The sequence below is a fragment of the Orbicella faveolata genome, unplaced genomic scaffold, assembly GCF_042242905.1.
Source record: "Orbicella faveolata isolate gen_17 unplaced genomic scaffold, um_ofav_v1 contig_13, whole genome shotgun sequence".
Lineage (NCBI taxonomy): Eukaryota > Metazoa > Cnidaria > Anthozoa > Scleractinia > Merulinidae > Orbicella > Orbicella faveolata.
In genome coordinates this window covers 13,251,054-13,277,095 of record NW_028301540.1, presented here as the reverse complement: position 1 = coordinate 13,277,095, position 26,042 = coordinate 13,251,054, and the positions used below count along the sequence as shown (strand labels likewise).

General features: G+C 39.5%; 1 protein-coding gene across 1 annotated transcript; it reads right to left on the bottom strand.

The window, feature by feature from the left end:
- Nucleotides 1–4,002: 4,002 nt before the first annotated feature.
- LOC149115083 (polycystin-1-like protein 2) lies at nt 4,003–26,004 on the bottom strand. The gene is made up of 13 exons (XM_089285840.1): nt 25,627–26,004; nt 24,269–24,469; nt 23,384–23,584; nt 22,742–23,103; nt 22,436–22,615; nt 19,651–19,776; nt 18,823–19,008; nt 17,691–17,942; nt 11,619–12,347; nt 10,959–11,195; nt 8,420–9,658; nt 7,062–7,230; nt 4,003–5,927 (listed from the first exon to the last, which is right to left on the bottom strand). The coding sequence occupies exons 1-13, from the start codon at nt 25,868–25,870 to the stop codon at nt 4,324–4,326; spliced, it is 5,730 nt and encodes a 1,909-aa protein (XP_089141966.1). The 5' UTR covers nt 25,871–26,004; the 3' UTR covers nt 4,003–4,323.
- Nucleotides 26,005–26,042: the final 38 nt, after the last annotated feature.

Here is a 26,042-nt window from a genome sequence, read left to right as displayed (position 1 = left end):
CGTTATTTGCCAGTTGACGCAAAACACACATGTATGTGGTCGACTTCCGGTCAGAATTTTATTTCTGATTTAAATTTCCTCTATTGAGATCTATGAGGGTCTGTAGATATTTTCGGCAAGCAAACCAGCGCTGACCTGTAATGTAATTTTGTGTAATTATTCTCTACAGTATAGTGCAGACCACTGTATTTTTGAACGTCTTTACTCTTTTATTTGAGAGTGGTTAGCGGCAGTGACAAGACACGGGCAGCTAGTTTACAAGAATATGGAATTAATGAGGAATTTCATGTCAACCAGATGATCTTCATGTTGAAATATTTTTTTCAGCATCAATTACATTCATTCTCCGAAGACAAATCTTCCTCCCTAATAAACAGCTATTAAATTGAGACTGACAAAAAACAACTTTCAAAATATGTAATTGATTGCAAATGAGTGCCGTGATATCAAAAATCTCTAAATCAAAATCACAAAGGGTGCCGCCCAAAAAAGTTTGACTGTCAGTCGACCTGATTTGGTGAATCGGTTTTTGGATAAAGAAACTCATTTCCGCACCCTTACATGTAGTCACTCAGCGCAGCGAAGGAAAAAATATTTGGCGAAACAGACAGTCCAGATTATTTTTGCTGGTTCTTTTGTAGCTGGATCCGGTAGGTTGACTTGTTTTGACATTATACACAGTTTTATTTGTCATTTTGGATCATCTATCGCGAAAAAAAAATTCAAAGCTGGGTTTGAAAAAACATTATTTGGTAACAGTCTTATCCATAAAATTTTCTGCGGTTGACTGGAGTATACGGGAGTTGTTTCAGACTCAGATGTAGTTTGATTGTTCAAGCGGGACGTATTGAATGCCAACTGGCACTCTGTGAAAAAATTAAAACAAGAGCCTCAGGTTTTACTTTTCACAGACAGCGTAACAAGCTAACAGCTGAGAGGATTGCCAGAGTAGAATAGATATACGGTTATTTGAAACTACTCATCTCTACACCTGTCTAATCGTGAGATTAACCTATAACATTCGTTATTAGTCAGTGCTCAATATGTATTACGTAGAAATCAATCGTTAAGGATGGTTGCCAAGGTCCAATTGTGTTACTGATTTTAGATGATTGCTTGATCGAGTGGTCGAGACAAGACTCAAGTGGCTTTTTTGTATTTTGTCTGCGAAATATACAGTGGAAACTCCTATAAGCATCACCCAAAATGTCAAGCCTAGGTGGTCGATTACGGGAGGTGGTCACTTACGAGAGTTTAGACCATATTGAGTCAAAATTTTGCCTCATTAACATATGGTAACTGCAAAGACTTGCCCCATGCGCCAATGCCGATGCAAAGTTTTATTCGTGTGAAAAGTCTATTTCCTGAAAAATATCCGGTTCTTCCCATTCAGAAATTTCCGTCTCTTGTACTAAGCAGGAATACAATAATGTTGCAACGCCTTATTATCCAATTTCCTCTACACTATCTGTCAAGTGGTCGCTTATGGGAAGTTAAAAACAGAAAAAAATTTTAAACTTTTAGCTCTAAAAGCCGTCGCGGTCGCTTACTCATCTAGAGGCAATTTCAGCGAGATCGTTTCAAATGCTTTGTACAAGTGTTCAAGGGCTTTAAATCATATATTTTAAAAAATTGCATTTTTTCTGAACGTCGTCATTTTTAAGCCGACCATATGCTAATGAGGCAAAAAATTCCACCCAATTTGGTTCAAGCTTTCGTAAGCAACCACCTCTCATAAGCGACCACCTAAGCTTGACATTTTGTCGCTTACGGGAGGTTCGACTGTATCTTCAATGGTAGGTAGCGATCGTATGAAACTAAATAAAAGGAATAAAAAGGAAATTTTCCACCGCCTTTACTATCATATCTTTTATTGCAGCTCACAGTTTGAGTTTTGTGCGCTCTGGGAAAAATGTTTGCTTCTAGTCGGAACAGATAATGTCCGCAGACAAATATCCGAGTATATTTATACTGAGAGACATACCAATATGTTTTTTAAGGGTTTCTCTTCAAGCAGTTGCTCTTGGTAAAATAAACGAAACAAGCGCTCTTCTTGTATCGGGTTTACGACAAGGCATCTGGGATCAAGTGAGTTTGGATTTTCTTGGCGTCCTAATTCACTGTAGCCCAACAAACCTTGACGCCGTTATCTCTCTTGGAGAAGAGCTAATTATTTTATTTCTTAAGGACCTTATTGACAACCAAACACAACCTGAATTATTTTGCTGCATTGGTCATATAACGCGTAATTTTCAGACAAGCTCTCTTCTCCATGAAGCTGCTCGACGCGGAAGCGTGCAGCAGTCCTCCATAGGAAAAAAAGATGGCGACTGGCACATTTACCCATAGTTCTTAGCACAAGAAAACCTTTTAACGCTCATAAAAACGTACAGAAGAGTTATGAAATCTTCAAACCTAGGCTATTCAGTGTGCTTAGTACAGGAACAAATATTGTAAAAATTTGGCTTTCTTTGTGCCATATAGGCTGTGTTAGGTTCGCAAGGTATTGTGGTAAAATGTACAGCCGCCATCTTTTTTTCTACGGTGGATTACAACGACTTCTACAGAATCGACGCAGTTGTGTCGATGTTCAAAGATTCTTCAGTGAGACAGACGAAAGAGGTAAAACACCACTTATGTGGGCCTGCCTGAATCACAGTGTTGATGTCATAAAGTTTCTGCCGTCCAATGAAGTGGATCTTTATGCAAGGGACTTCTCCGGACAAACGCCGTTTCTCCACGCTTGCCGAGGTAACACGCGAGAGGTTCTCGAATTTCTTGCGAGGAGGGGAGCACGTGTTCATGATATTGACAACGACGGTCGACATGGTGTGCATCGTGCGGCGCGGTGTTACTCGCGCGAGGTACTCGAGCTGCTGTTTGAAGAACTACAAGCAGATATTCATATACGACTGGAAAAACCGCCGGATTTCCAATTCATCACGCTGCGGCGACAGGCAGGACTGAGAACGTTCTGTTTCTACTTCAGAACCATAGCTGCCTGTAATGACACCTGCCTGGAATGACACCTGTACATTACACCGCGCAAAATGGTTATGCTAATATTGTGAGACTTCTCGAACAACGTAGCGCCGATATTGATGCTGTTACGGATTGTGCGCATTCCGTGTTCATGTTAGCCGCGGAAAATGGCCATAAAGATGTCTTGGTTTACTGCATAAACGAGAGTTCATTAAGTACGCCAAAAGAAAAACGTGTTGAATCATCCAATCGCGCGAGTTCGTATAAAAATCAAGTCACTCGGTTAAATGAATGTGATGTAAATCACAGTTCAGAAACGTTCAGCGCATAATCCTTAGGAGGCTTCGTTGTTTTCAGAAGATCCTGAAAAAATTATTTGTCGTTAAGGGAAATGTTAACAAAATTTCCTGAAGCACACTAGTTCGGTCAGTGCCAAACAACAACAACAACAACAACAACAACAAGGAATACAACAACATTCCCTTTGAAGCCAAATGTGGGTCGGTTAAGATGGCTGGACATCGACCGAGTTTTCTCTTGCAAGTTTAAGGGGCACTGTTTCGGCTGACACATCGTGTTGTAACATAAACTCGCCTTATTATCTTGCAATAGAAAGAAAAATAAACAAAAAGCAAAATGGCCAAAGCAAAGAAATAATCGATTAAATAGAAAACAAAAAGTGAATGAAAGATTCAAACAAACAAAAAATGTTCACATTTGCGTTGCTTGGATGTTTCTTTGGAAGATAATCAAAACTGCGCGTAAGGCTGCTTTAGTGGCCCACTGGGCAAAATCTTAGTTCGTCACAGAATGTGGTTCAAGTATAACAACAACTTTATATGTACTCAATATGTACACATGAGTTAAACTAATAAGCGAAAAATTAAAAAGTATCGTTGGCTCAAAATAACCATAAGGCTGGAAATACAGGGCAGCAACGTAGTCGTTAGCTAAAATGCTCTCATGATTGGAAATTACACAGTTATTTGGTCAAGTTTTTACATTATTTTCAGTCAGTACCAGGATCAATTTAATTATTTATTTAAACGTGGTTATGCCTGCAAAGATCCCACTAAACTGAAGCTTAGTGAGGTCGAGTACAATGGAAAAGTTAGAATGCATACTCTGGACAAACTAGTAGAAACACAAATCATTTTTTTAACAGAGCATACTTTGTTTGTTTCTTAAAGAAATTAATTTGTTTTCAGTCGGTTACATTATGTACAATGAAAATTTAAGTATGGCCTCAGTTAGATTTTTTTTTCATTCATTCAATGATGTCGGGAATGCTAACTGGTCGCTCGTGATATTCAAATGACTCATTCGAAAAAGCTGTAACGTTTACATGGGATCCAAAGAGTTATGAACACCCATATCATTCACAATCAACTCAAATTTCTCTTCCTGCTCGGCCTCTCTGGAATATGCTTGGACTATACTGTCCAAGCGTTGGAAGAGATCTTTCTCGGTCGCCTGTAATCTTCTTAGTTGAGACTTAGTGACATCCTCTGCGAAACGTACTTTCTTTCCCTTCTTATTAAGATGGCAGCGATGCTCATTCCTTGGATGCTTCGGATATACACTAATATTATTGCCTTGATCAAAGAAGGAAATTTTCTTCGAGTTGTTTTGCTTTGCATTTCCTGATGCTTTTTTCCTGCTGCTTGACCGGGCTAACGTTTCCTCGAGTTTCCGTTGGCGTAAACCATTACTTATCTTATCATAAAATTGATGGCGTTGGTTTGTTTTCTTCCAGCTGCATTCGTCCACGCCAGGGTCGTAGAGTGGGCTTTCCTTTGCAGTGTTCTTTCCTTCTGCAAGTGCGTCGTTCAGTATGACGATGAAGAAGTTCATCGCCAAAATGGTAGTACTCAGCAGAATCATGGCTGCAAAAATTCTTCCGAACATTTTGTTGGTGAGCTCTAACTGATTGACTGGCCTTGCTTTCACTCGACCCAGAGTTAACTCTACTTGGAAAACACTACCTTTTAGAAACGATGAATAGCGCTCAAATCCAGCTCCGAAAATCAGAATACCAAAGTGCAAGAAGGCAATGAAAAGAATTAAGAAAATAACACTGAAAGATGCGAGATGTCTCGCACTGTTCCTCAATGTTATGGAAAACACAGCAACGTGTTTATTGAATCTTATCAGGCGCAAGAGTTTCACAGAGATTAAAAACACCAACAAACCAAGAACGACATTATCTACCTCGCGCCAAACCAGAGCTTCTTGGAAACTCACATGACCATACACGTTTTCTTGTAATTTTCTGATGGTCGAAGACACTTTTTCCGATTGTACCACATACATAATAATAGCTAGCACGGAGAAAAACACTTGATACAATTCCATCCAGTTCCAGAAGGATTTAAAATACCGGAAACCCCGCTTGTAGAGCTTGTAACCCTCTCGTCCAAGGTACCACAGCACGAAGATGATAAATAAAAGAACACAGATCATATACAACTGTTTGGCGGCGGTCTGAGTGGAGGGTAGAGAGAGAACATCAATTCTCTTGAACGTTGCCGTGTGTCCTGACGCCCCAACTTCGTAGAAATACGTTGCAATAGCTAAAACATTTACTGACGGGTTGAAGGCTGAGAACTCCACAATAACAGCTCTGGTTTGTCTGTCCAGCCAGTCATTAGTTTTTAAATTCTTAATAATGCTAAAACCTGTTGCGTTCTCGTATCCTAAGTCAGCCACGAATCCTCCCCCAGGGTAAAATGAGAATTGTCCCCACTTGGGAACAGTTTCACTCTCCCCCGGATTCTGGTATCGCCAGGGCTTCGGGCAAAGTCGAAGTAGCTCCTCGTGACTCGAAGAGTTGTCGGTGGGCTTCCAGGCCGGTTTACTATAGGGGGTTCTATCTTCATTTTCTAGCCCGTATCCGTCGTAGCACACCGGAAATATTCTCGTCATATAGTCAACTTTACAGGATGCTGAAATGTTTACGAAACCACTATTAGAAAATAGCTGTTCATGCCTTAAAGAAGGCTCTGTTCTACTGCAAAGCGGTTAATCAGAACATACTAGCTAATGCTATAATCAGAATTAACCTTCTTTGACAAATTTCCAAGTAGATATAACTCATAGACTGCTTTTCTCACACTTCAAGGGTCCAACAACATGTTGAAGGAACAAGTGTATTTGCTTTTGGACAATTTTAGTTAAAGCAATAGTAAACGCGACAAACCGAATTCAATAATAGTTCTATTATTAGATGTTTTGGTGTGTAATATCGCTTTATATTTTCACTCGTTGCTTGTATTTTGACTCGCCCTACGGACTCGTCAAAATACGGCACAACTCGTAAAAATATACAGCGATGCTACCCACCAAAACATCTAATAAGATATATTTATAATCCATCAAGTATTTTCACTCGCGCGCGACTGGTCTAAACACGTCACGCGCCTGAATGCTCGTCCCAGTAAAAACTGGGGAACATCCGAGTGATTCCCCAATTTTCAAATCTGCGCGTGTTGTGAAAAAAATTTGAAGGATAATAAACACAATAGCTTTCATTTGGCCCGAAAATATTTTCCGATATTTGTCTGTGGACATTATCTATTCCTCAAAGCTCACAGTGTTCCTCGAGCTACACTCTCAGAGAACCGTCCGCTTCTCGGAACAGATAATGTCCAAGGACAAATATCCGAGGGTATTTCCGCGCCAAATGGAGGCTATTGTTTATCTGACTTCAGCTCACAGAATAGTAACTGAAGCAGCTCAATCACGGTATTTTAAGTAATTTTGGCCACATGCAAAATTACCTTTAAATTGAAAGAAACCGGATACTAGTAGCTTATTAAAGTAGAGAAACATCAAAGAGATAATAATAAACAGTAAAGGAACAACAATGGTAAAGGATGGAGAAGATTAAAACGGATTACAAACGACGCACTTAAAATATTTAGGCAAAACTTGTCAAGATGCAGAAACCGAGACGTAACTCCTTTAAGACCGCCATGGATTAGCCATTATCTAAGCCTCTGTGTGCACTTTCTTCCGGATACAATTAAAGTGGCGATTATTGCCATTTCAAAACATTGAGCTTTGAGACTAAAACTTACTCGGTTTAACTCTTAGTTGGCGGGCTCGAGCCATCCCAACAAGGATTGAGTGCTTGTCTCCAATGTACACTGTTTGATTCTCTTGTTGGCCATTGTACCATCGGCCCGCAAACACACCTGGGATAAAAGCGTCATTTAACCAGCTCCAGAGCTTCTCCTTATCGTTAACCTATCATAGAGAAAAGAGAAAGAGAAAAAGAAAACGGAACGGTGAATACCGTAAGTCCTCGAATTAGCCCCCCCCCCCTTACCCTTCGAATAAGCTCCCCCTTCCAATAAGCGCCCCTCCTATCGGCCAAAATTTAAAATAAGCGCCCTCCCCCTCGAATAATCGCCCCCCTCCCCTCCCCCCCTATTTTGTGGGCGAGTAATGAGGCAATAAAGGATGTATAGTTTTCGTCATGTAGAGCTTAGATTTGTACATTGTTTCAGTTTGTGAACACGTTAAGTGAACACATTGAGCACGTTAAGTACTAACGGTGACGCGATTTAAAATTTAGGATCAGCTTTTTATGTCAATAAACGGCTTATGTTGTTGTTTACGCCCAAATGATGTATTAAAAACAAATAATCATGCAGGCCACGATTTGGGAAAAATTAAATAAACGCCCCTACCCCACCTCGAATGAGCGTCCCGGGCGCTGATTCGAGGATTTACGGTATACGAATGTTATTAAACTAACACGAGGTCTATACTGGGGTAATATTTCACTTGCTCCTTTCTTCCCCTAAGGTTATGGATCGAGCCGAAATCACTTGCATTCCGCATGTCTTGTGACGCCACGTTCTAAGCACTAAAATAGGTTGGACTCATTCTCAGGGTGCGTTCGACTGACCTTATTCCAGAATAAAAATATCACATTTAATTCCGCATTATTCCAAATAGCCAGTTACTTTTCAATTGAAAACCTTTCTAACAGCATAGAGCGGTTTCCAATTGAATATCGTAAAACCAAAACCAAAATAATCACTTAAGCCAGTCACAAAGGACACAGACCAACGAACCAATCGATAATCGAAGTAAATGCATGAAGCTGACGCGACGCGCGGAAAAACGTGCGCGGGTGAGTCACGATTGGTTATGTTTGACAAAATGGCACGAGTTTTTTAAGCCAATCGTGTAGCACGATACGACAAAACCAATTTACTTTTCGACACTCAAGTGAAAACCGCTCTGACTCATTTGAATTAATTGATTAACATTTCGCTTTGGTTTTAAACATCATGCCTACTGTTCGTACTGCTCGTTTTGTAGAATATGTTGAACTGAACAGCTCAACAAAAGAAAACCAAACGAATCCACATGATTATTCAGTTTGGAGTTAAACCAGACTTGTTTCACTGTTGACAGTACTTACCTTTTCAAAGTTTGGTAGCCCATCCCGGATGGACTTGGTCATGTGATATTGGTAACTATTCCGGTTGCCATAACACAAGACCATCACCAGGAAGATGAACAGGACGTAAACGACAAGCTCGAAGAAAAGAAGCGACAAGTTCTTTTTCTTTAGCTGTTGTTTCCTCATGTCTTCCACTTCAGATAACATCATTTTCCACAGTCGTTGTTGTGAGGGGCTACTTTTAGCTGCTTTGTGGCTTTGGCTTCTTTCAGATCTACTCTTTTTCCATTTGAGAATGGCGGCGAGGAATATCGCTATGAATAACACTTTAGCAGGTTCTATAATTGTCACATCCTTCCCCAGTGATACAAGCACTGACGTTAGCCACTGCTCGCTGGTGCTCTTTCCCCAAATCAAGCTGTAGAAGATGGTAAACGAAGCAGAAACAACACAAGAACTAATCGAGAAGAACCAGGCCAGGTAGGTAAGCCACATCGCTTTACGACAACACAGAGTCGTATTTGCTCCTTTCTGAAAAAGGGATACTGTCACGATGTTTATGGGTGCAACGATAAGTGTACTTTTAAAAGTGATAATGATTTGGGCCCACGAGAATTTCAGGGGTCCTACTTGTAGCACTTGCTCAGATTTACCTTCCAACTTATAGAACATCGCGTTAGCAAACATGGCTGTAAGCAGCACTGACAGGCAGCACGACGCTCGTTGTACTCTTGTAAAGCGGCTTCTCCTCGGCTTCGCTAGAACTGAAACCCAAAGATGGGTTTCAGTCAGACCTCTCCACCAACGTTTTAGCATCTCGTGTCTAAAAGTGCCCTCATTTGGCGCCTGTTCAATGATTCGCTCAATTCGACCGTCTTCTCGCTCCAGGGCAAGCCACTGGCTGCTGGTAAACGCCCAAGGGCGATTTACCTGTTCGTCAATAACAACGATTTCTTCTAGAAACCAGGAAGGGCTCTCACCAGAGTTGTCATGACCAATTCGCACTGCCTGAATCGCGCCAAGAGACTGACTAAGATTAAGAACAAACATATCCGTGTTTCCACGAGTAAAGAGAAAATTATCCACGCCAGGCTCGTCTAAGTTGAGCTGAACAATTCCGCTGCTTCCTTCACTACCGTATATCTCCATGGCAACCTTAGCTGTTGTACCTGAATTTCTCCACACGCCCGTGGAAATGATTATCCGATAGACGTGTGAGCAACTTGCTGTGGAGGGTAGATGCACTGGCAGACTAGTCTAGGAATCGAAGTGGATTTCATTTATTAATGTACTGTGAGATACTAGACCTGAAGTTTTAACGGCTCAAGCTAAGATCATGATAATAACGAATAAACTGGAACCCCGTTAAAACGGTCACCAACGGGCCATGAAAATTTCACATCATTAATGGGATCTATTTAAAGTGACATCTCTGTGAAGGAAATTGTGTTTGATTTGTTAACGACAGAGGTCAATGACGTGTTACAGGTGTTTGAATAAACAAGAGAATCGCTCAATATTTTTTCTTTTGTTTAACCAAAAAAAAAAAAAAAAAAAGACAAATGCGTATTTGGTTGGTTGTAGGTTGGGATTTCAGAACGTAATCGTTGGCCCTATTAACAGGGTGGCCGCATGGACAGGTTTTCTTATGAGAAAATGTACGGGCGTTTCGGCAGGACAAAAAAACAACACGGCCGTAATAACGAGGTGACCGTGAGCAGTTGTTCCGCTAAATTTAATTTGCTCCTATATCAACCAATCAATCTACTGTAATTGCCACTTTTTTTCCTTTTCTTTTTCTTTTTTCTTTTTTTTTCATAAATCACTTGACTCTACAATTGTTTATGTACCCGCTGGATCATTTCAGCAGGCGCGTCAGAAAGTTAAAAAGTATTTGAAGAAGCGTAATCCCTTTTGAAGATATAGGGTTTGGAGCTTTGAACTTCCCTCGATTTTGCAAAGCTTGAAAATTTTTTCTGTTTTTTTTTTTTTTTTTTTTTTTTTTTTCCCAGTAGTGTTATGGCTGCATTCGCATCTATCATCATGTCTTTTTTAATAAGTTTTTCGCATTTCACGTTATCTTAACGAGTTCTATCCGAATTAATGAGATTTTGGGCCTTAACAGGGCAAAATTATTTAAATAATAACAAAAAACCCCATGCGATTGTTTGAAATTAAAAGTTCTATCACTGCAAAGTTTGAGCTGCATCGGATAAAAGACCGAAAAGTTTCTCCGAGGGTGCAGCTTCAAGCCTTCTGCCAGCCCGGTGTGCTTAAATCCACAACACCTTTTTTACGAGCTGCATTTGTATGAATTCCAAAATTGTTGAACTGAAATCGTTGGATTCCAGGGTAGAACCCGGCAAGTTTGTAAAATGTTCAAAACAGCGGATTTTACAGTTGAACCCAACATTAATTCTTTATAAATCGATATGGTTAAACTTCCTGTAATAAGTCATGTTGTAACTTAGTTTTATATCTAGGGCCATAAGGACGACTACAGCCTTGACTGTAATTATGCACCCTATTGAAATAAATTGTCCTCATCAATGCTTACATTTCTGGCGTCTTTTTTATCCGCTTTTCTGACGATAAGCAGCACGACAATATAACACAGGAGAACTACAGAGAACGTCACAATAACTGCAACGTTTCCAGTTTCTTGGAGATTCTTGAACTCCACGGAGACCTCGTCAAAATCAATGGGACTCGGTTTAAACAAAAGAGCTCCTCCAAATGAAGTCAGATGATTACAGGAACAATTAATAAATCCGTTGTATGTTGCTGATAAAACCTGGTAAAAAATAAACGGAAAAAGAAAACGAAATTAAATTAAATCATTTAAAATTCTCCACATTATCATTTGTAGTACGTAGGCTAGCAAAAGCTGATCACGTTGCTTGTAAAACGTCCTATCAAAATTATTTTTTTTCTCTGCCAGTCTGTTAAAAATTTCATCATAAAAAGAATTTCACCACAGGCTTGAAATAATTACTTCATTTCGGATTGGTTCATAGAAGGCAAATTTGTCGTAAACAAGCACTAGAGTGCTACAGCCTGCGTCAAATTACGAAAACTATTAAATGCCCTGGACAATTGCCGCGGATTACTCTTTCATATCAGAATTTCAGAAGCAGAGGCTTCTAAAGATCACAATCGGATTGCAAAATTGAAAATGACAAATGAGACCTGACTGAAGAACGTTTATACCACTCACCCGACAGCCCTCTGTTATCCACTTTTCCCTCTCCTCTGACCAGAAGACACAGCTCCCAAGGGCTACCCTCAGAGTATAGTTTTGATCCGATTTAGAATCGTATACTGGCACCACAGTCACATTTTCGTCCTGAGGGGAAGTGGGAGGGGGGTCCTTGACTTCGACACATGAACGCTTTTGTCGTCTATTTCTGAAACATGATCTTTTCTCCCTCTTGTGAGAGTTTGTTCCACTTCTGTTATAGCCTTGCACTCCAAGAAAGTATTTCCCTGGTCGCTTGGCGAGAGTTTCTATTGGACTCGTTAGCTGGGAACATTTAGTTTCACCATCCTTTCTGCCATGCGCACCTGGTGACCAGACACACTTTTCGCTCTTCGAGACAGTGGCATTGAGGTCATGCTCTTGGGTAGTTGGCCGCTGACCATATCGCAAGTACAGAAACAGATTTGTATTTGCCTCAGTAGGTGTGATTTCCAGCATTATCAGGGTATTTTCGTACTCAACATCAATTACATGAAAACGCAGATGATTATTCTGGGTGAAATACTGCCCATTTTCGAAGGAAACCGTCTGGTTTTGTAATGGTGTAACGATGATAACGTTGTTTGAGAGATTTGATACTTTGATCAGCTTGCGTGTGTCATCTTTTAAGTCCAGAGCTAAGACATCAGAGTTGACTCTTTGCTTAGTACTGTCCCAGGTGTAAGGATTGAATGGGATTGATAGCATCTGCAAAAAGGACAAAAACTTTCATCAACTGTCCGGCATTAATAACGTTAAGAGTGTGTCCGCGAGAAAACCAGGCAGAACCAGGCAGCAGGTGATACAGCTAAACTCACCGATTTCCCTCAAACTCGGCACAAATGTTGAGTTTGGTGAGTGAATTATTGCTGCAAAAAAGTAGGTCAAAATATTTTATTCCCTTCAAGTTAGGAGGACCCCGTGCAAAAATGGCCATTTGACACTAAATACGCATATTTAACTAGCCATCTTTGGTTTAGTATTTCTACAACAAGAAAAAGAATGTGAAAAGGAATTCCACTGGATCATGTGCTACAGCTATCAGTCTAAGAGCACAGATATTCATTTCAACTGGGCAATTTGATTTCTCTCCATGGCTTCATCTTAAGTAAGGTGCATATTTCGTAGTGTTGTGAATAACCTTTAATTGATGGCAAATATCTGCCATGGGCAAAATCAAATAGACATTATTCTAACCTGGATAGTGAGAGCAATCAATAAAGTTCTCAAAAAAGCCATAAAATGCTTGGGGACTTCAATATTTTTTCTGTGCTGGCGTGCTGTTTACATAGAAGTTTACGATTTGTGGCCATTTCATGAACATCCACTAAAACACAAAAGCCATTTCTCTGTCTTAACCTAACCAGAAATCAACAAGAAATATCAATCTAAGCATTTTCCTATCGATTACGAGACACTTCTTTCAAATACTTTCGGAGCTATATCTGAAGGCATATAGGCGTACAAGCTGGGGGGGGGGGGGGGGTGGCGGGAGGGGGCTGCAGTCCCCCTAGCTACGGAAATTACGTAATTTTTCGGGCAAAACGCTCATGATTCGGGCAACGACACTTTAGAAAAAAAGAAAAAAACATTCCAAAATAATGCTGTTGGCGTAATTTCTAAAACTCGTAAATAGAGGTTCGTACTTTTAATGTCTCTCTGTGTTATAAGACGCCCGACTGGGGGTCTGTAGGCCGTCAAGTGGTTTCTTAAAAGAGTTGTTAGCGAAAGAAGTACCGTGTAAAGTGTACCATTTCTATCTGCTGCTGATCTGAAGTATCGTTGCGCACCGAAGACGCTATGGTAATCAGTCGGGACAGCCGCGCGCCTTTCCTTTTAGGTTCAAGGCTTGTAAGCTACTTTCTCTGACATTTGCTTTGCAAAAAAGGACTTAGACTGAAATGATTTGAGTAGCCTAGGGTTTTCTGTTGGCTAGAAGTCGGTTTAATGTGTATCGTGGATATCTACTATAAATATTATTTCCGTTCCCAATTTTCCATCAACAAAACAAGGACACGAATGAAAGCGAACGAAGACCAAGAGTTTTGTTTTTTGTGGAAGCCCTGAAAAGAGCCGTTTGGAATGTCTTAACAATGGGGTGTTTTAATTTTTTTTTCTTGAAGTTTTCTTTGGAGGTGTTTCTCTAGTACGTCTCTGTTGCTTACCATCTTCTTTACGTGGCTTTTGAATTCATGGAAGGCTTGCAGTGTAGGCTGCAAGTCTGCTGTGGCCAAAACAAGACTATCTCGAAGGACTTCTGGCAATGCCTCGTGCTGTTCTTTGGACGTCTCGAATACAGAATAGCTTCTGTAACGGTCGTCCAAACGGCCCATGTCTATATTACTGATCAGTTTTAGATTTACTCGATTGAGACTGTTGATAGAGTTCATTGGGCATGCAAGCTTTCAATATAACTATCTTTGTGAGCGTTTTAGTTTTTTACGCATTTTGAATGCGTTTGCATCCCGATTTCAACACTCCCGCATTCGGGCATTGCGTATTTTTTTCGGGCAAGAAGTATCGAATAAGCATTCTCGCAGTCCATTTGATTATTGAAACTTGTTTATTCGATGACTCGTATTCACAACTAACTCAATCATAAAAACACATACGATATTATATTAAAAGTCTCGTGATCAACTGCCAATCATAAATGTCATTTGAACTCTGTACAAACAAAATATAAACAAAAACCCCATGTGGGCTAATGAGTTTCACGACAAGAAGGTCACCGCGCCCTGAAGTCCGAAGGTGCCCGTACGCCCACAGGCAGACCACCCTATGTGTTCGTGGTTAATAATTGTTTACAGAAACGAAGAGAATCTATGAAGGTTATGAATAATACTTCGGAAATTTCATATCTAAATTACATCTCGGTCTGAATATGCCAATGAAGTTAAATGAAACGTTAATCGACTCATGTGTGGTGTTTTTTCGCCTTCCTGGGCCGTCTGAAGGGTCCTTTTACGAAATTACTTTTGGTCGGTTACCGGTAAGACAAGAGACCTCTCTTGTCTTCTCTTGTACGCCTATGGATATGAATACCGCAGCAGAAGATTCAACTCACAAGTTCCCTCAACTTACGCTTTCAGGTGTAAAATAGAATGGAAACAAGAAATAACTACTTCATACAGGTCACTTAGACGCGATTTTGCCCTCTCTTTGATTGTTGGATTTTGATGCCCTTTCAAAATGTTCAGTCCATATTCCGTTGACTTCGACGCACGTTTTAACAGAAAAATATCCCTTACCATCCCCTTTCATCGCCAGAGAAGTCAACAGGTTGTCGAGATAGCTACTCAAACGCCGTTCAAAATACAGGGAGAGCCATCACTACTACTGCAACATATAGATTTCTTTCAAACGCCACCACAAAACATGCCGCCATCTTTGACGATATTATGCGGTAAAATTTGTATTACCATACATGAACTACCTACTGAACCGCTTACTTTTCAATACCGGTAATGGCGTAATATCGTCGGCTCAACGTCGTCAAAAATGGCGGAGTGGTGGAGTGGTCGTGTGCGGCGGGCTGTTTTTAAAGAGATCTCTATGTTATAGCAGCAGTCATGGCTGTCTGTGGATTTTGAGCGGTCTTTTGAGTAGCGATCCCGACAAGTTACTAGCATCTGTGACCATGAAAGCGGAATGGCGATGGATATTCTCTTTAAGGTGGCTCCATAGGGTAATCATTTATGGCGTTGCGCGCGCAAGTGTTATGTTTTGAATGATGTTTTTACATTCGCTTTCACACCTAGTCCTCTCAAACTTATTACATGTAACAAGCAATGATTAAATAGTGTTTTCCTATCATCTCTGTTAAAATTTTGGGATTTAGTCTTAAATTATAGATGCCCAAACAAAGGTGCTTTTTACTGTTTTTATGGCTTTATTTGTGATTTTCATGAATTTCCTTCGGTGAAATCTTCCAAAATCTTTACATCACATCGCCTACAGCGGGATACAAATTTTAAACACGAAAAAAGTAGGGTTTGTAAAGGAAGTTTCTTCGATATTTTCAAATTTATGTCTTTTACCACTGCAAAAAATGTGGCCTTATAGATTTCCCTGAAAAACGAGCTCCGACTAAAGTAAAATATTTGCTACCAATCTGCCAAATTTTACGGAATTTCACCGAAGGAAACGCGTGAAAATTCACTGTCAATTTTTCTTTTTGTGCTCATGTTGACGTAATAAAATATCGAAAAACACTGACGTTTACCTTTGAACGCGCGCAGATTACTTCCTCAGCGCTCGCGCGGTCGTAAAACTATAGGGAGCCACCTTAAAACTCGCCGGGTCGAAGCAACCGTACATGTATTGATGACAATTTCGCCATCCAAGAGTTAAAGAGAGCCCAAAATCGCGTCTAAGTGACATGTATGTAGAGGTAATTTCTTGTTTCCATTCTATTTTACATCTGAAAACATAATTTGAGGGAGCTCGTGCGTTGAATCTTCTGCTGCAGTATTTATATCGATATCGTTAGAATGCCTTAAGATACATTTTGTTGTAAAGTTACGAAATATTTGAAAGAAGTGTCTCCAGCCCTTCTTTTCGCCGAATTTTTACTCGTAATCGATAGGAAAATGCTTAGCTTGATATTTCTTGTTGATTTCGAGTTAGGTTAAGACAGAGAAATGGCTTTTGTGTTTTAGTCGATGTTCATGAAATGGCCATAAATCGTAAACTTCTATGTAAACAGTACGCCAGCACAGAAAAAAATATTGAAGTCCCCAAACATTTTATGGCTTTTTTTGAGAACTTTATTGATTGCCCTCACTATCCAGGTTAGAATAATGTCTATTTGATTTTGCCAGAAGCATATCACCTATTCTAAGTGATATGCTTCTGGTTTTGCCCATGGCAGATATTTGCCATCAATTAAAGGCTATTCACAACACTACGAAATATGCACCTTACTTAAGATGAAGCCATGGAGAGAAATCAAATTGCCCAGTTGAAATGAATATCTGTGCTCTTAGACTGATTGTTGTACAGTAGAACATGATCCAGTGGATTTCCTTTTCACGTGGTTTTTCTTGTTGTAGAAATACTAAACCAAGATGGTTAATTAAATATGCATAAATTAGTGTCAAATGGCCATTTTTGCACGGGGTCCTCCTAACTTGAAGGGAATAAAATATTTTGACGTACGTTTTTTGCCACAATAATTCACTCACCAAACCCCACATTTGTGCCAAGTTTGAACGAAATATAGGTGATTTGAGCTGTATCACCTCCTGCCTGGTTTTCTGATGGACACACTCTTAAAGGGTGTCCCATATGAGACATCGTGTTTACATACATATATAAGTACGTACGTACGTACGTACGTAGGAACATACATACATACATACACACATACACGCATTCATACATACACGCATACATACATACACGCATACATACATAGACTTAACCAACGCGTCGGAGATATAAAGCTAAAAATAGCTAACCGGGGACACTGACACATAAAATATAAAATATAAAATACTAACTTGTGTTTAACTGATGTATGGCAAACTTGAATAACATTTGTAGACCTAGCTGCCTATCCTTTTTTAATTCTTTAGTTATTTCAAGTAGCCTGGTCCATAACTCTATTAATATAAAACCTTGTAAAAACATTTTTCTCAGTCCGAGGGCAAACAAATCTTGTTGTTGTCATGGAAATTAGGAAAGAGATCTAGAACTTTTAATAAGGAGTCAAATCCGTCATTACAATAAAAAAGAAATGTACTTAGATTTAAACACCACGTGCAAGGCCATGGTGCTACTCAAAAAACATTCTGCTTAGTGACTTTCTGAAACTCCATGAAGTACTACTAATAATAATTTGACAATAATTTAATAATAACTTATCACTGTGGATATTGTACGCTTTATTTCCGGTCACGAAGGGAACAATAAGTTTCTCAGTGTTTCTTGAGATGTAGTCGAGGGAAACATCTCAAACGTAACCACACTTTTCAGAAATGTCAGGATTAAGTAAAGCTTGTTTCCCTCAGGACGGTCATCATCTGGTGCTTGATACAATATGCATACCTGAGTGTCCACAAAACTTGCTCCTTGTATTCCGCTGGACTCCAATGCTTTCTTTCCAGCCGGCAAGACAAATCTGGCATCTTTTTCTTCAATTATTAACCCTACAAGTTTATCCGGGCTATGGCGGCCTAAGGTCAAGGTCAGTCCTGTTGTCTCAATCGATATCATTTCTTCATCTGGAACTCTTAGGGCCAGCACTGCATCTCCAACTAAGCTGAGGATCTTCATGGATCTCATGACTAATTGTCTACCCTAAAAAAACAAAACAAAAGAGTTGTTTTATAAATCAAGCTCCAAAGTACTCACATGTGGTCAACCAATCACAAGGAAAGCAACAATTTACACAGTGAATCAATCCAAGCAAAGCCAAAAAACTGAAGCAGGTGCTGTCAAGCTTGGGAAAACATGTGACCAGCTGCAAAACATATAACGAGTGGAAAGATGGGAAATGCTTGGCACTTGCTTCAGAGCCAAGCAATGAATAAACATGTGTATAGCCAGTGCCAAGTGTGTGAAAATATGTGAGCCAAGTCATCTGTGGGAAAACATGTAACCAGTGCCAAGCAAAGGAAAACATGTAAGGCGAGTCATGTGTGGGAAAACATGTAACCAGTGTCAAATATAGGAAAACATGTAAAGCGAGTCGTGTGGGGAAACATGTAACTAGTGCCAAGCTTGGGAAACATGTAAGGCGAACCATGTGTGGGAAAACATGTGACCAGTGCCAAGCATGGGAAAATATGTAAGGCGAGTCATGTTTAAGAAAACAGGTAACCAGTGCCAAGCATAGGAAAACATGTAAGGCGAGTCGTGTGGGAAAACATGTAACCAGTGTCAAGCGTGGGAAAACATGAAAGCCGAGTCATGTGGGAAAACATGTGACCAGCACCAAGCGTAGGAAAACATGTAAGGCGAGTCATGTGTGGGAAAATATGTAACCAATGCCAAGGTTGGGAAAAATTTAACCACTCTGCATGTAAGGAGTGTTAGTGTAAGAATTTGTCACTTAATTATTACTGACAAATGCAAGTTAGGTAATTATCGTCGAAGTTATAGATCAAAGTGTGTCCTTGCGCATTTCAATGAAGAAACAATTGACAGCCGTTAACAATACAAGACGGCAAATGTTAACCTTTTCTTGAAGATCAGAACCAACATCTCCTGATGCAATGACTGCTCCTGCCTTCAGCAAGCTGTTAAGACAGAACCCTAAGTTTTCTGCAGATTGGGTGACCAGCGGTATCTTGACCACATCTTTTGCTTGAGTAGTGTTCCATAAGAATGATGCCATTGAATCAATAGCTGACAATGAGGATTCCTATCAAATAAAGTGTAATCAGCAACAGAATAAGCTGTTATCTACTTGGCTCAATCTGGGGTTATAATAGCTTTTCACAGCCTGTTGTAACTAACAATGGCTACACATGCCTGACTTGATATCGGAGTATGATTCTCTCTTTACAGACGTCCCAAACTCGCAATTCGAGACATTGATCAAAACTTAATGATTATGTAAGCGCATCAAGTGGGACGTGACGACCCAAATCGTAGTTGTCATCAGGGCCATTGCTAAGAAAAATTGAATGTATAGTTGAAATGATGGTATAGCGTTTATGGGATAATGTTTTAGAGCTTATGCCACTGTTTAACTGGATAGCTAATCGCCAGAAACAACCCAGCTGGTGCATTTAACAGTCAAAGTAAATGTTTCTTGGAATTAATGGACATTCATGGATGGCATTGATAAAACATCTATAAATATTATTATTTAGTTAGAACAGAGGGAAATAAGCTCGATCTTAAAGCATTCTGTGATCATGCACTATTCCTCAAGGTGAGATATTGGAGATTGAAATATTTAGAGAAACCAGGAAAGGGTAATCCCCTTTTCTGTTCATCTCCCCTTACCACAACCCAGCATCCTCCCGCTATACCCTCCATCAACATTTAATTGGCTCACCAGTGACGGGTCAGACACTGTTTCTGTATCATGAATAGCAGACCCTATAATGGAGGAGCTTTGCAAAAGGTCTGGAAGACTTTTCACTTGCAGTGAGACAATCTTTTCAATGATGAAGTCTTGAATCTGCAATTTATAGAAATTGTAGGGAGAACATTGCCAGATGAGTTTCTGTACGGACATTTTTTCAGCACATTCCAGAAACAAATAATTGTTCAGCATTTGACTTAAAGTATATTTCCTGATATGTTTATAAAAATAATAATAATAATAATAATAATAATAATTCTGTGTTATTTAATTTTTAATAGTTCATCTTTTTATTCTGTAAATATTTATACGAGGGCCACTGTTTTTTCAGTTACTACTGTTCGGTGCTACCCTTGATATATAAAGTGGATTATTATAATATAATTAGTTATTATTATATAGATAATCACTTGCAAATTAATTTGATTTGCTAATTAAAGCATGTCAAGACCACTGTGTAGGTATAGCCTGCGTGCAAACTGCTACTATAATTTCCTTCACGCAGAAAAATTGATGTCTAAGAAGCGCCATCGCTAATTGAGTTGCAGTATTCGGCTGATTCTCCAAAATTCAAGGACCATACGCTAATTGGTTGCTTGACAATTAGCCGCGTTAAAAGTCGACTATGATTGGCTATCTGTGTTTCAAGATACTCGACATTATTTATGTGGTGTTTAATATGTGGTATAATGTTTGGTATGTTTCTTATTGACTTGACAGGTCCAGATGAGTACTGATTTTTTTACGACACCTGGTAGCAGAATGACAGAATACTGTTGACAATCATGGGTAATAGGAATCCATCCATTTCACTAAAATATTCGTTGAATCACAGCGATCATTCTTGCTAAAGAATGACAAAGAGATAACACAAGAATAACGCACTGGTCCGATAAACTAGTGCCAGGCCCCTACAGGGAAATCATGTACGGTGGCCAGTCCCTTATTTGTAGCATTCTGCTCTAGAGAGTTACATGTATAGATCACCGGACGGAAACCGCCTAGAAAAATATAATTATGCCAAATTACACAACAGAGGTGCAAAATTGGACACCATGCAGACCTAGCTATGAGCTATAAACATTTGTTATCACTGTAGTCAAATGGATTCGACACGGATACTTGCACTTCAGTAAAACTCCACTTAATAACACAACATACCATAACCATATAAAAACTGAGGTTATGTTAGTTGCGTCAAGACAGCAGATATCAACATTTCCTGAAATTCCTTCTTTCAGAATGAGTATAAATGACCATCCAGTGAAGCAGGTGTCATCCACGAAACCTCTTGGTGTGCACATCGACCAAAATATGAACTGGGAATGTCATATACAGAACATTTACAAAAAGATTGCTTCTACATTGGGCGCAATTAAGCGAATACAACATACTATAACCTTTAATTTGTTCAACCATATTTTAATTACTGTAGTGCTGTCTGGGGCAACTGTGGCAGTGGTCTCTCTGAAGAGCTTCAGAAGCTCCAAAATTGTGCAGTCCGTATTTTAATGTGTGCCAATTATGACTTTAATATCGATGAATTGTTCCGGGCACTGGGTTGGCGTAAACTCAAATATCAAAGATTTGAATCAGCTGCTGTGATGATGTACAAATCTTTACATGGGATGACCCCTGGGTATCAGCTGGGTTCTAGATTTGTGTTTCAAAACGACATAACATCATATCGATTAAGGAATACTGAAAATAAATTGGCTCTTCTGCAGCCCCGCACCAATTATTTGAGGAAGAGTTTCCCTTGCAGTGGAGCCATGGCCAGGTTGTGGAACAGCCTATAATCCAGTGACCTTCGTGCAACAACATGTTTACATGATTTTAAACGTAAGATACGTCACCACAGTTTTGAAGCAGTTTTAACATGGCATCCTTGTAAAGCAGCTCTTAGTATGTAGTTTAAGTTAGTTAGTTTAATTAGGGATAATTAGTTTATCTTTTACAATTTTATAATCTTCGCTGAAGGATTAACTGTGTATAAATTAAGCTATCATTACCATTACAAATTTACCCTAGCCCTCAGAAACAAGAATGGAGCTAAATAGCTTGGAAGCCAACTGTGAAAAGACAACAGCAAATGTCAGGAAACGTGCCTGACTTCACAGACCTCACTTTTCCCTTGTGAAAGTAGACGTCTCCACGCAGGCTATGTTTTGAACAAATCATATAGTTTTGATTTCCTCATGTTTGAACACGATGAACTGAGATTACTTTGTCTAAGGAACTCAAAAGTTCATAACCACATTTAATTACTGTAACAGTGCTAACATGGTCATTAATGTAGAACAAACTAAGGAGAGGATCAAAAAACAAACAACCAATTAAGTTGTGAAATACCTGTACTAGTTGCAACTTATAACAACTGCACAAGTTGTGTGAATCTGATTTAAATGTACAGAAACAAAACCCAACTCATAATTAAATTTATGCTCCTCTGATGATATGTAGACTACGAGTAGTTCTTCTTTCACTAAGTAGTCCATCAAGCGAGACTGTGAATAGACTGCAAGGAAAAAATGGCCACGTAAAATCCTTGGGTTGAGAAGCGCTTCTTGCCCCCAGGATTTCTTGCACCCATTTTTCTCACGGTTCTCATTCGCGTCACTCTCGACGGACAAAGCAAGACAAACTAGAGAGGGACTACTCATAGCCTAGATGAAATGATAACTTTTGAACTATGGTGCAGAAAAAACTGCATGTAGTTAAATAAATAGCAATTTAATGAAAGCTAGCTCATTACCTCGGATATTTTTGTTGAGTCCATTGTAGTATCTTCTAAAAGTGCTTGAAGGACTGGATTTGCTATCTGTTCAGCCTTGCTGAGATCCCCATCTTTGATTGCATTATTAAACTCGCTGCCATTTGCTGTTATACGTCTACTGATTTGATCTGGTCTCAAGAGCTCTGGAAATGGTTCAACCTACAGAAATATTCATATGCAATATGTGACAACATATCGGTACTGGTTGTTAAAAGTGACAACCTGTCATTTAATATGCATGTAATGTGATGCAAGAGTTAATATACAATCAAGGATATACTATACCTGCACAGAGAAATGAACTCTTGGAGCAGACACGCCATTTTTATCAGTCACTGTGACATAGAACTTCACGGTATAATTCCAAGACAGCTTTCCAGATGGCAGCCACGAGTTAACACTACTACTAGAGCCATAGTACAACAGCCCATGTAGACCATTCTGTAGTTGATATTGAAACAAATAAGACAGGGGGGTGCTGTCACTTTCCCAGTCACTACAGCTCAGGTTAAAAACAGTCTCCAGTGAGGTGCCATTTGATGGAGTGATGGAACATGTTCCCCTTTTAGGTGGTGATGAAGTGGAGATATTGTGAGCACTCATTCCTTGTTGACCGTGGAGGGAGATCGATTTACTATGTCTGATATCTAAAATGCATATCATAGATAAAAATGTCAATAAAACCACGGAAAAAATGCGCAGAATTGTAACATATTATATAGTTTAAATTCTGCATGCACTGTGATTAGGAAAAATATATGAACTCATTGACTGAGTGGAATAGCCAGGCTTGGACTTGTATTGAGGGACGTGAATATATTAGAATAGCCGGGGGCCAAATATTTTCCCGTCAGGTTCTGTGTGGCAGTAGGAGAAATGAAACGTCCATACTCTTAGTGAAATTTTACAACAAAGTTCAATCCTTACCTCGGCTTACACTGCTTTCAAGTAATGACGAGTGTGATTCAGTGGCTCGTGATGTATTTATACACGGTGTATTCATTGCACTTGTTGCTGAGATCCTCTGTGTCAATGTTGCTGCCAGCACATTAAATGGTGTTGTCTGAGAGGCTGAAAAGGATGATGAAATGGCTGAGGGCGCTGATATTAAAGCGTGAATAGAGGAGCCTGCAAAATTATGATCAGAACATTTCAAAAAATATATAATGTTTTAATTACAGTTATGATGTTGACTTGTTAGATCGCCTTATTATGATAGTCATCATGCCCATCACAAAAGAAAATGCAGAGTAAATGTTTTAATTGGGAGAGCCCCTGGGAAAATATGTCAATGTCTATATAGAGTTGATTCATTAGACTTTGGTCGGGGACTTTGATGAGTCTGTCTTGATGTCAGCTAGTGCCGATGCCCGTATGAAGGAAGATCCATCTAAGCCAACTACTCCGGGTTCTCTTTAACTTTCAGCTTTCTTCTTCTTCTTTTTTTTTTTTTTTCACGACTCAGTAATGCAAACAAGGCTCAAGAGGAATGTACAAGCTAGGAGTAAATCCTCATTTCTTCACTCAATGTGATGTCTTATCGCATACTGTTTGATAGGTAAAAGCATTATAAATAAAACCACGGCAAAAAAGCGAAAACATTGTGGTCATCTTATACTTTAAATTCTGCATGCGGTCTGATTTGCGAAAATGTATGAACTCATTGACTGAGTGGAAGACTTGAGGAACGTAAATATATTAGAATGGCCGAGGGGCAAATATTTTTCCCGTCAGGTTCAGTGTGAGGCATTGTAAGGAGAAATGAAACGTTCATAATCTTAGTTAAATTTTACAGCAAAGTTCAATCCTTACCTCGACTCACACTGCTTTCAAGTACTGACGAGTGTGATTCAGTAGCTCGCGATGCATTTATACTCGGTGTATTCATTGCACTTGTTGCTGAGATCCTCTGTGTCAATGTTGCTGGCAACACATTGATTGGTGTTGTCTGAGAGGCTGAAAAGGATGATGAAATGGCTGAGGGCGCTGATATTAAAGGATGACTTGACGAGCCTGCAAAATCATGATCAGAACATTTCAAAAAATATATAATGTTTTAATTACAATTATGATGTTGACTTGTTAGATCGCCTTATTATGATAGTCATCATGCCCATCACAAAATAACATGCAGAGTGAATGTTTTAGTTACTAGCAACGCTTATGTCTATCTTGCATTCCCCTTCAGTGCTATCTGGAAGAACCCCTTTGAAAATACGTCAATGTCTATATAGAGTTGATTCATTAGACTTTGGTCGGGGACTTTGTTGAGTCTGTCTTGATCTCAGTCAGTTACTACGGATTATCTGGGAGTCTCCCAGATACAGGCTAAATCTCGTACAAGTCTTATAATCTCTAGGATATGAAGAAACGGAGCAAAACTTTTCACACTCATTTTGGTTAATGTTTCTTTATTTTTTGCAATTGGCATCTTATGGGAATTTCATTCGGATATTTGACGCATTTTTGCGGTTAAAGCGGAGTTTACTCTCTGAACCACGTTGTTTTTAGGATCTAGAAGATAAAGCTGGCGATCTCAAGGATTTTAACTTTTTTTAGGTTGGCATCTCTTAAGGGCTTGGTCTGGCATCGAGACTGTGGCTGGCGACCCAATATTGAAGAAAAACGGGAGGGTTTTCCTAGGGGGTTGAATGTGGCTACACGTGGCTATATTGGTGGGATTGATCCGGTATATTTGATATCTAAAACGCGTACTACCGTTAGAGGTTAGATATATACAAAACTATGCCAAAACTGTCATAGTCATATCACAGTTGGATTCTGCACTGCTCTGATTCAGTAAAACATTGACTGAGTGGAAGGGCGAGGTTAGAAAATGTTTGGTATGTTATCATTCTAGTTTGATGGGTCACAGAACATTGCTCTTCAAATCCTCAATCATGTGAAGAACTGGAATGGATCTTCACAAAAATCTAGTTACCTTTTGGCATCAGATCGTGAACGGGTTTTATGGTCTGCTGTTTTACCATTAGGTTGTCACCACAAGGCCGGGGGAACTATAGCTTCTAGGTCCCGAAAAAACGAGGAAAAACGAGTACCAATAACGTTAAAAAAATTACCAGATAGGATCAGAGAGCAGCGAGAACCATTTTCCCAAATGCAGAATTCTCTCTTGTTGTGGCTCAATAACAAATAAATTTATTTCTTACTTGGGGAAGTGTAACTCAGTTGCGTGTAAGTTGCTGAAAATCCGTCGTACTGCTTGGACTGCGTATCATCAGAGACAAATAGCACTTTCAGGATCTCAAGAATTGAGTAATATGTTATAATCTCACCAGGTGCACCACATATTTTGTCATTTGAATCCAGATCAGCCTTGAAGTCATTTTGAACTTGCAGATAATCACACGTGCACGCGTTCTGTGGACCGCATTGCTGGATTTTTAGGCCCATGTCAATTTCTAGCTTAACACGGTTTCCCTGGCGTGCTGTTATCTGCCAGCTGCAGTTCAGGTTATCTGGATACTTTCTGGGGTAAAAAGGACTAGTAATAACACCTGATGTCTCAGTAAGGGTGATGTTTCTGGGACACACTGAAACAAGAAAACCAAAAAGGAAAACCGTT

What these genes read in the sequence shown, in the direction of transcription:
- LOC149115083 (XM_089285840.1), bottom strand. Translation starts at nt 25,870, where the DNA reads ATGGGCCTAAAAATCCAGCAATGCGGTCCACAGAACGCGTGCACGTGT. An exon ending in TGAAAGCAGTGTAAGCCGAG is followed by an intron (nt 23,104 to 23,383) that starts GTAAGGATTGAA and finishes TATGCATTTTAG; the next exon opens with ATATCAGACATAGTAAATCG. An exon ending in GAGTTCATTTCTCTGTGCAG is followed by an intron (nt 22,616 to 22,741) that starts GTATAGTATATC and finishes ATATTTCTGTAG; the next exon opens with GTTGAACCATTTCCAGAGCT.